This window comes from Callospermophilus lateralis, chromosome 14, assembly GCF_048772815.1.
Source record: "Callospermophilus lateralis isolate mCalLat2 chromosome 14, mCalLat2.hap1, whole genome shotgun sequence".
Classification (NCBI taxonomy): domain Eukaryota; kingdom Metazoa; phylum Chordata; class Mammalia; order Rodentia; family Sciuridae; genus Callospermophilus; species Callospermophilus lateralis.
Genome location: NC_135318.1, coordinates 98634041 through 98644412, shown reverse-complemented (window position 1 = coordinate 98644412; position 10372 = coordinate 98634041). Strand labels below are relative to the sequence as shown.

At 49.9% G+C, this 10372-nt stretch overlaps 1 protein-coding gene across 2 annotated transcripts; it reads right to left on the bottom strand.

Annotated features, from left to right (window-relative positions):
* Positions 1-1035: 1035 nt before the first annotated feature.
* Pdcl3 (phosducin like 3) lies at positions 1036-10155 on the bottom strand. 2 transcript variants are annotated; one of them, XM_076833071.2, is made up of 6 exons: positions 10071-10155; positions 7916-8045; positions 5663-5753; positions 5206-5349; positions 3861-4069; positions 1036-1269 (listed from the first exon to the last, which is right to left on the bottom strand). In XM_076833071.2, the coding sequence occupies exons 1-6, from the start codon at positions 10074-10076 to the stop codon at positions 1127-1129; spliced, it is 723 nt and encodes a 240-aa protein (XP_076689186.2). In that variant the 5' UTR covers positions 10077-10155; the 3' UTR covers positions 1036-1126. The 2 variants fall into 2 exon arrangements, with proteins under 2 accessions (XP_076689186.2, XP_076961304.1); XM_077105189.1 differs by lacking the exon at positions 10071-10155 and adding an exon at positions 9660-9746.
* Positions 10156-10372: the final 217 nt, after the last annotated feature.

Sequence of the window (10372 nt, the reverse complement as noted above, 5' to 3'; positions counted from 1 at the left end):
GGCACGTTCTTATCAGCAGCGCTGGTCTCATGAACATAGAAAGACGAGTACCAAGCACTTCTGACAAATAAACTGGGTCACAGCTGCTTGTCATTCTTTGAATCAGAGCAAAAAGTAATTTTACATCTAATCTGAAAGAACTCTGTGCTCCGATTCTTATTTTTGAGATATGAATCAGCATTAAGTGCTGTAGCATTCAAAACAAATATGAGGGAATATTTCTTCTAATTTTTCTGTTGTCGATATCGATTTGACAGGAAGTGATATAAAGTTCTGGTTCATAAAACATCTTGATGATTTTTATTGATTGACTGAGACACATTTTATTTATGTGACTGCTTAAATTTTATTTCCAAAAAAGAATTTAATGTGGCCTTTTTCAGTAATCAAGATTCCCTATCTCAACAGTCTGAGGTAAACATTATTTTAACTAGGAAAAAAAAAAAAAAACCACTTGAAGAAATGACAGTAAATTAAACCTGTCAGTTATTGCTTTGATAAAACAATGTTTTGCAAGAATTATCCATTTCTTCTCAGCAGGACAGAACAAAGATTTTTCTCTAAAGATCATTCATATGTTGATAACTGTTGCTAGTTTATAAAATATATAATGTGACTATAAAACTTAATTTGTGGTTTTTCCACCATAACTTATTCACGATTTTTTAAAAAACTCATATCCCTTTTACATAATTACACATCAAAAAACAGAGAACACAGATTTATGGCTTACTTAAAATGCAAGTGGGAGAACAGACGTTGCTGCCATGCCAGTAACAAGTCCTGACTTTTCTATAAAGAAAGTGCTATTAATTTTTTAAAAAAGAGTTCCAAGAAATTGAATAGAATTCCCAGCACTGATTATTCTAAAATGTACGAGATAGGAAATATAATCAAAAAAGGCTTAAAACCAAAGGCTCCTTCCTGCTCGCTCCTCTCCTTTCTTCCATCCTCCGAGGGGCCTCCCAGATCACCAGCCTCCCCCAGGTCCTGGTTCACGCCACCCTCCCGCCCTAGGACCTGGCGCCACAGGCCCAGGCCCAGCTCTTTATTCTTAAAAAAATTTTTTAAAAATCAGTTGATTTGTCACATCAAGAAAGTTCAGCAAATTATGTCAGCTGTGGCTTTAGTCTCCCTCAGAGTCACTGTCCTTCCTCATGGGGACCGAGCACCGCACCGAGGACAGCAGCGTGTCTTCAACGGGCTTCCTGGGGTTTTCCTCCAGGTCCGTCTTGACTGCTCCAGACTCGGACAGTTTCCACTCCAGCTCTGCGGACAAAGAAAAGCACATGGCGTAAGGCCCTGTGCGCTCGGTCCCCTCACCCAAGCCACCAGGCTTCACTCTGAACAGAAAACACAACCATCAAACTTGGTGACAATTTTAGTGCCATATTTTTAAGGTGCTCAGAAGAAGGGGGGATTAGACATTCAAGGAAAAAAATAATACTTTTCACTTTTTTACAAGATGGGCTCAAACGAGTTCAGACATAAACTTGAAACTGCCTGAAAACCCAAGAACAAAGGCTACACCTGTCCTCTAACGACCGGTTTCCAGCTAGGACACGCTCCCAGGGAAGACCAGCGGCCATGTTCAAAGGAAATGAGCTCCTCGGCTCCGCAGCTGCCAATCTGATCATTCAATCTGATTTTCGTTAATAAGAATGTTTCAGCTCCTTGTCCAGCACCCCATCCACTAAGGTCGGAGGATAATGTATGACGACACCCTAGGAATGACGCCAAAGTACCAGAAAGGAAAGATCAGAGACCACCCAGCCCCAGGTCCCGCACTTCACTCCCGTCATCAGTGAGACTCCACCGGGAGAGGTGCTGCGAGCCGAGAGTGAGGGGTTCTGCATCTGAGAAGCCAGGTGGGGCGAAGGGACGGCCCAGGAGCTTCCCAGCCAGAGCATGGCCGAGAGGCAGGTCAATGCAGAGATTCTTCACAATTGCACGCTTCCCCCGAACCGCACCACCAATGTTACTGAAGCCGTGTCAATCCAGAGCAGAAGGGGACAGGGCGGAGGAGGGAGGGAGGCAGACGCCAGAAAGGCGTGGACTTTGAGGTGGAAGATGAGTAGGTTCTGGGGACCCAGCACACAGCGGTGCTGTTCAGAATGATGCCCAGCTTACGTGGAATCTGCCACAAGATGGACAGTGGTGAAAATTCAAGAAACTTCTTTGAACAACCTTAAGACTTCTGATTCTGGACTTGGGAATGATTTCTATGTCCACACCTGCACACATCTGTGTATGCGCTCAACACCGCTCACTTACACACAATCACTGTTCCACATTAAGTTCACTTGTGCTCAGACGAGACTCTTCTAGAAACAGACCACAGCTGTGACCGTACAGGCCAGGTGTGGGTGTGCTTCGCCGCCACCAAAACTAATGCTGAAATCCAGTGCGCACGTGGCTGTGCTGGGATGGGGCCCTTCTCTCGAGACTGCACTGGTTCTCACACGAACAGGTCGGTTCTCAAGAGAGCAGGCCAAGTGCCTCCCCCCGAGGCAGCCAGTCTCCTCTCCCTCACTCTCACACATGTGCTCCTTCCCTGTCACTTCTCTGCACTGATATGACACGGCACAAAGCCGCCACCAGAAGCCAGGCAGACGCTGATGTCGTGCTCATGACCTTCCCAGCCTTCAGAACCATGAGTCAAAATAAATCTCTTTCCTTTATAAAGCACTCAGCCTCAGGTGTCTTCTTACAGCAACAGAAAGGGGACTAAGATATACACCTATCTCCCTTCGTGGTAAATCGAAAACGGACAAAATTAGATATTTATCAGTTTGAAATACTGTATGTCTTTGAATACTGAATAATGTAGCCTACCTTATACATGTGTCTGTGTACATTATTCCTACTCAAATATCACAGTGGCAAAGTGCCGCAGTCTGGCTGGGCACAAATCACGAGCCACTCACAGCCTTGTAGATTCAAACAGCAATTCTTTATTCCCGATCTCACACCGGCCCTCTACAAACACGGTCTGGGCAAAATCCACCGGCACTCTACCCGCATGTTCTGGGGAAATCCACACTCTCCACTGGGCTCTGAATCCCAAATACTCTCTGAATCCCACAGGAACTCAACAGGAACTCAAGGCGCCTGAGGCAGCAGGATACGCCCTATTCCCAGCAGGAATCACCTTAAACCTGGAACCACCCTAAACCTGGATTGCCCTAAACCCTGACCTGCCCTGGTCCTTGAGCAAGGTCACCTTTCATGCAAAGTCACTGCAAATGACCTGGGTCCACAATGGAGAGTCCTTCCCCTAAGCAACATGGGGTAGGCTGACAAAGAAACTGCCATGCGTCATTCCTGCTTGGCAATGGCTCTCAGCAGCCAAGTATATAAAGTCATGTTTAAATACATACTCCTGTTAACTAGTAAAGTATAACTGGACATATTTTGATATCTCCATGTGCAATAGGTGGAAAAGAACAGCAATGCCTTCCAGGATTAAGAGGCAGAATTAAAATTTAAAAACTACTGAGATATTCAACCGTCAAAATATTTCTATAGAGGAAACACACACACACACACACACACACACACACACACACACACAGAAGTATGAATTAAATATTTAAGAAACAAAGGCTGTGGTCTTGAGCTACAACTTAAACCCTCAACTGCAGAGACTGCACTGGTTCTCACACCTGCTGTCACCATGGGTCCTGTCCACCCGCTCCACTGCGTGCCTCCCTTCTAGTTCCAGCTGCCCACGCTCCCGTCACCCACAGAGGCAAGGAGAACTCCATGGCCGCCCTCACAAGGCAAGTGGGCAGCCAGGAACTCCCTCCAGCAGAACAGCCTCCCCCCACACGCCCTTGCCCGCCTCCAAGAGCTCTTACCATCTCTCGTCAGGTTCATGCCACCAAACACCAGAGGACCAATGAACTGAGCCTTGATGTCACCTTCCCGGTAAACAAACACCGTGGGCAGGTTCCTATCAGGATAGTTGGGTATGCAGGTGGTAGAAATGGCTTTGACAAATTTGACATCAGGAAACTTCCTGGCAAGTCCACTCAAGTGTTGATTTATCAGGGCACAGAGAGGAATCCTAGAACCCAGAAAGAGAAAACAGAAGTAGCTGTGATTCTGCCTGTGCACAGAGCAAAGCCCAGCCCCTCCTCCCGACAGAGGCCCCCGGCAGCTTTGGGAGCAGCCTGCTGCCAGCAGGATGAGCCCACCTTTGTGTTTGGTTTGCTTTTGGTGATAGAGATTGAACCCAGGGTCACTGTACCACTGAGCTACATCCCCAGCCCTTTTAACTTTTTATTTTGAGACAGGGTCTTGCTAAATTGCTCAGGCTGGCCTCAAAATTGCGATCCTCCTCCCGCAGCCTCCCAAGTTGCTGAGATTACAGATTTGTGCCACTACATCTGGCTTGAATTCACAGTTTTAAAAAACTTTCTAATAAGTTCAGGGAGGGTGAAGATCTCAAAGTCCAAAGTCCAATTTAATTAGACCCAACAATAATTCAGAAAACTGACTTGAGTGTAAAAGATTGCTATAATGCTATACCATTGCTATATGATTGCTATACCATTCTATAAGGTTACAAGAACACTGAAGACTTAGAATGTTTGAAACAGGTCGGAATGCAATCCTGCTTTAAAGGAATTCCTCTACAAGCACTGAACTCTAGTTTAAGAACAAGATTGGGCAGGCGAGAAACACTGGCAGCTCAGGGCATCTCTAAGTACAGACTATCACTGTCAAGGTCACCCTTGCCATCTACAAGAGAGATTAGTCACGTGGAACTTTGAAATTCATTCCTCTAGAGGGATGAATAACTTAGGAATCATCTTTTTTTCCCTTATTTTTTATTGGTGGTCATTATAGTTGTACATAATAACAGGATTTGTTGTTATGTACTCACTCACACATGCACACAATATAACAATATAATTTGGCCAGTATCATTCCCTAGTTTATCTCCTTTCCCTCCAGGAATCATTTCTAATAAAAAAAATTAAGTCTTCATTCCATGACTTTAACAAAAGCACTTATATTATTAACAAATATTAATTTGAAACCTTAAAATGAGAATCACGCACCAAGTTTTAGGCAAATCAGCAACAAAAACACAATGTTAGTGAAAAACAAAACACAAAATCTGATATTAAGCCTCCTACAGGTTCAAGACATAAATTCTGACCAACAGCTTGTAGACCATGTGGAAGAAGAGCTCACCCTTGTTTGTAAAGGTGCAAGACTACCCACAAGCCCTCACCGGCTTTCGTAACTTCTTGAACATAATCCTTGCCCGAGATCTCCAAAACTTCTCCAAATTTGTCCTTCAGCTGGGTTGCTTTCCACTCTGCCAGTCTTTGTTGCCTACACATAGGAAGAAAGAATAAAGGTCCTAGGAACACACGCACGCACCCAGGAACACACACACACGCACCCGGGAGCACATGCATGCACCCCCATCTCTCCGGAGGCCTCCCTGGGGTGGTCCAGGCTCACTGATGTGCCTCATGGCAACAGTCTGGGACCGCTTCCTTGGAATGAACGACACTGATGTTTAATCATGGTCTTTTCCAAATGTTATCTCAGCTAGAAAATTAATATTTCAGAGGGCACCCACTTTTTCACCATGCAAAACAAACAAACAAAAAACCCACACGTCCCTCTGGGTGGCACCAACCTGTACATCTCAATGGCCCGCTCATCCTCCTCGTTGAATTCATCTTCATTCTCCTCCAGCTCCTCCAGAGTCATGTCTTCGTATGTTTTCACTGAATTGAGTGACAAAGACACAAGTGGCAAATTTAAAAGATGAACAGGCAGCGGTTCAGGCGTTCCTCATGTTTCTCCTAAAGCCATGCGCACAACGGCACAAGACCCCCAGCCCACAGAGCAAACACAGCGAGGGCCTGTCGCTGGCAACGAGAGAGGCGGGCACCGAGAAGGACAGATCTCGCTGGAATCCGCTGGCTTGCCCGTCCTACCCTCCCTCAGCAATAACATCTCCCATTTCTAAAACAAAAGAGAGTTGTGGATGCCTGCGGCCACCTGGTCTGACCCCCAAGTCCGTGTGCTGGGGGGCCAGTGTTCCCTGAGTCATCAGATCACCCAAGGAGCCGGGCAGACACCAGGGTCTTCCCCGAGCACCTTTCCTGGAGTGGAGGGTGCCCCTGCTGTACTCCTTGTCTTTCCTTAAGAGTGGCAGACACCTGTCTTTCCTAAGACCAGCTGCTATGAAATCCATCTTATTTTTATTGTAATAAACACTCTTATTTCTTGATGTCAAAGCAGGCTGTGCCCTTGCCCCTTCTTGACTCTTACCAAGGTCACAATGACCTCCATTTCTTGATGATAAATTGGCCCAAGCCATCGCTGCCCTCCTCTGGCTTCCAGGGGCATCTCTCCCGCCATGACCAAAGCCCTCCCACTTTGGGTGATTACAATCCCCAGACTCAGGTCTGGGACGCCTCTCTTCGCAGCCTATGCTCACTCTTGGCAACTGCGCTCAATCATGTGGCGTTAAGTATCATAGTGTGCTGACAAGTGCCTCAGGCAGGCCCCCAGTCCAGGCTGCTCCACCTGGACAGACAGACCCAGCCGCCTGCGTGATAGCTCTACTTGTCTCGTAGGAATCCCGCCATCCTTCCTCATCCCAGCTGGCGGGACTCCATGCTCCAGGCTGCTCACTGCCCCCGTCTTGTATGTCCCTCACATCACGTCCACAGATCCATGGCCCTGCCTTCAACACACACCACACCTGACCGCTGCTCACCTCCACCCCCACCTCGCTGGTCCCAACCAACGGTTCGTCTCTCGTGAACTTGGCAGTAGTCTTAGCCTCTGCTTCCTGTCTTGCTCCCTCTCTGCGGGCCACACTCAGTAAGGCAGTAGCAGGGCAGTGCTGTCACCCTGTCCTGTCCTTCAACGACCTCCCACCTCACAGCCATAAAAGGCAAGGCCTCTACCCAAGACTCCAGGTCCTCCATGCTTTGGCCCTGGTCACTCTGAACTCCCTGTCTACTCCTCTCCACACTGGCCTCCTCCCACACGCCAGGACAGCTTTCCACCTGCTGGGGGATGTCACCTCACCATTAGGACTTTACTCAGATTCTCCGTCATCCCCTTCAGGTCCACATGAATGCCACCTCCCAGTGAAGCCTCTCTAGAACTGCTCTTATCCCTCCCGGCCCCTCCTAGCCCCTTTCCCTGTGTGACTTCCCTTATTATTTACTCTCCCCTGCCGCTAGAACGCAGGCTCCACAAGGAAGGATAACACTAAATCCCCGCTGCCCAGGACAGCAGGTGAGACACTGATCGTTCAATAAGCACTTGGCTGGACACCTTCGAATAAATCCTTCTGAGTTAGCTCTCGCATGTCAGCTGGGCACAGAAGTACTAGGCCCTGTGATTGATGTGTGGCACACATTAGCAAGAATCAGAAATCCTTCAACCCAGTTTACCATGCAGATTCCCAGGTCTCACCAGAGACTGACTCATAGGGACTGGGCACACGGACCAATCCCCTAAGGGATTCCAACTAAGAAACCCCCCCCAGACCCCACATATTGCAAATATTCTAAACAGATCAAGTTGTTTTACTTTGATGTTCTTAACCAAACCACAAAGATCAATAAAGTGTACAACCTCAGGAGAATACAAACACTAAACTCTTTGAAGAAATTCCTATGACATTATTAAATTGAATCACGGACAAAAAAGTCTGTGTTCACATAACACAGACCAGGGCTTGTAGGGCTGCAGAGCAGCTCTGAAGTCCCCTAACTCTGTGGCCCTGGGACACCTGGACTCCCCTGAGGGCCAGCACTCCAGCCATCTCCTGGCTGCTGCTCAGAGGCTCCGTCTACTGCAGCGGCTGGAGGCTCCTGGACTTGTTCCCAAACCCGGCAGACACAGAACAGGAAGACCAGCTCACCCACTGACTGCTGGAGGACTCGCTGCGCTTCCTCCTCCGCCTCCTCCTCCAAGCCTTTCAGGCTTTCCTTGGAGGGCAGGATGCCCTTCTTGCGTAAGATGTCATTCCATTCAGTGTCTGCATTCGGGTCCTGGAGAGCAGGGCAAAGAACACCAAGAATAAGACTAAGAAGTGCCCAGTTCAGTGCGGAGGGGGCCACACTGGACAGAGAGCCAGAGGGGAACAGTGGCAGGACGGGAGGAATTCAAGCCACATTACTCTGTGACCTATTTCTGAGAAAAGTGTCAAAGACTCACAGACCCTGTTCTATTTTTTTCTGCCCGTTCCTCCTCCTCATCCTCGGTCTAGGAATAAAATTCAGGATATGGCGTGCAGATCAACATGCGTATTAAAACCCAGGCTCTGACCTGGCTGCTGTTCAATATTTTTATTAATGACCTGGAATGACTCATTCCACAGATATTTAAGTGCCTACTCAACATGAATTCCTGGGTCAGGCATCAAGAAAGCCTGGTGAACACAGGAGTCAAGAGGGTAAGACAGACGGTGCACAGGTACACACACAAACCGCATATTCAAAAAAAACTGTGGCTACCCTGAGGACGACCAGGCTGCTGTTCTAAAAAGGGACAGGAGACCCACTAGAAAAACTGACATACACCAATCACCTGGGGGTGGTCAGAACCAAGCAGGGGAGAAGCGGGCTTAGGCAATAACTCTCCAGACAGAGGGACCAACACATATGAAGGCCCCAAAGCAAAGAGGTAGGACATTCGAGCGCCTCAAAGCCTTAAGTGGCTGCATCTGGGAAGGAGGCCTCAGCTAGGCTGACAGAATGGTCTGCAGGCCCAGCCTGAGAGCAGCTGAGACCCTGGGGCACCCCTAACAGTCGACTTTCACCCACCACTAAGCGCTGGGCAATCTTCCAGGTCTCGACCTATGTCTACTCACTTGACCCTTGACCATCAGAAGCCTGACTGCTCAGCGTGGTGTCCAGAAAGGCACTCCCATGCTGGGCAGTCAGGCAAACTGACCAGGACTGAATGCCAGGTGGGCACTCAGAGCCAGAACCCAAGTGCCCAGGCGCAGGTTTGCACCGTCTGGCAGGAACGAGGCCGGTGGAGCTCAAACTTGGTTTGGAACATGAACTGAAGGGGTGCTCTGGACACCGGGACGACCAGGCCTGGGCCCCCTGCGTGTCATCAAGGGAAAAAGGAGTTGAATCCTTTCAGTCCTGGTCAGGGAAGGCCCCTGAAGAGGCAGTAACATCTTCAAGCAGGAACCTGAAGCACAGAGGATACCAACGAGGCCAGAGGCGCCCCAGAGCTTTCTCTTCACCGTTTAAGAGCTTCTGGTTTGTGCCACTTGCTACATTTGTAAATAACCACCCCCTCCGAGCCCTCATTGACCCTCCCCCCCCCAAAAAAAAGTCATTTCAATGAAGTTTTCTTCACTTCCTTCAGGTTTTTTGTCAAATTCTGGCTACCAAATAAAACCCCAAACGAGGGGATTCTTATTTAACTCCTTTTCAGAAGTTAGCACTGAGGCCGGGCAAGGTGGCGCACAACTGCAACCACAGGGGCTGGGGAGGCTGAGGCAGGAGGGTCGCCAGCCTCAGCAACTTCCTTGAGGCCCTAAGCAACTTGGCGAGACCTTGTCTCGGGCGGGAAAAACAAACTAACAGTGAGCGGAGAAACTGCGGCTGAGACCTGGAACCCAGGGAGCCCGACGGGAGACACCCCACCTGCCCGGCGCGAGCTGCTGGGGGACGTGGTTTGCACCGTGGGCACCGCTCCCAGCCGGGCCCCACCTCTCCAGCTCGGGCGCTAACGCATGGAGTTAGTGAACAGGGAGTAACGGATCAACCAAGGCCTGACAAGCGCTTCACAGGCCCGGAGGAGGCCGACCTCAAGCAGGGGCTGCCCCCGAACACGGCGCTCCGGGGAGCAGGGCAAGCGCCGCCGCTGCCGGGAAGCCGGCTGGACCACGCCTGCCCGCCCGCACTGCGCCTGCGCGGGGCCTCGCCACGCGGGGCCTCGGCCAAACCCGCGGCACCCGGCGGTTCTCAGGCTTGGCGCCCGCGGTCCGACCAAACACAACACAACACAACAAACGAGACCTGTCCTTCAGACCCCGGGCAACCTGCCTCGATTACCTGCATCTTGTCTCCGAACGCTCAGGCCACCCAGCCCCGCCGCGCCGTCGCTCCTTTCCGCGCACGCGCGAGGCCCAGCCCCGCCTTTTCTCCCAGCCAGGCTTGGTCCCGCCCCCAGAAACGAACTGGGCGGAGCCAGGCGGAAGCGAGGGATCCGAGTCTGCGCCACGCCCAGGAACGGGCGCTAGAGCTGTGCGCATGCGCAAGACAGGACGCGCGTACCAGGGTCGGGTAGTGGAGCTCACGTGACTCGGGGTGATCCTGGACGCTCCCTTATTAGGAAAGGTCTTCGGCCATGGAGT

What these genes read in the sequence shown, in the direction of transcription:
- Pdcl3 (XM_076833071.2), bottom strand. An exon ending in CGGGCCATTGAGATGTACAG is followed by an intron (nt 5,350 to 5,662) that starts GTTGGTGCCACC and finishes TCCTATGTGTAG; the next exon opens with GCAACAAAGACTGGCAGAGT. An exon ending in TTGCACCTTTACAAACAAGG is followed by an intron (nt 4,070 to 5,205) that starts GTGAGCTCTTCT and finishes TCTGGGTTCTAG; the next exon opens with GATTCCTCTCTGTGCCCTGA.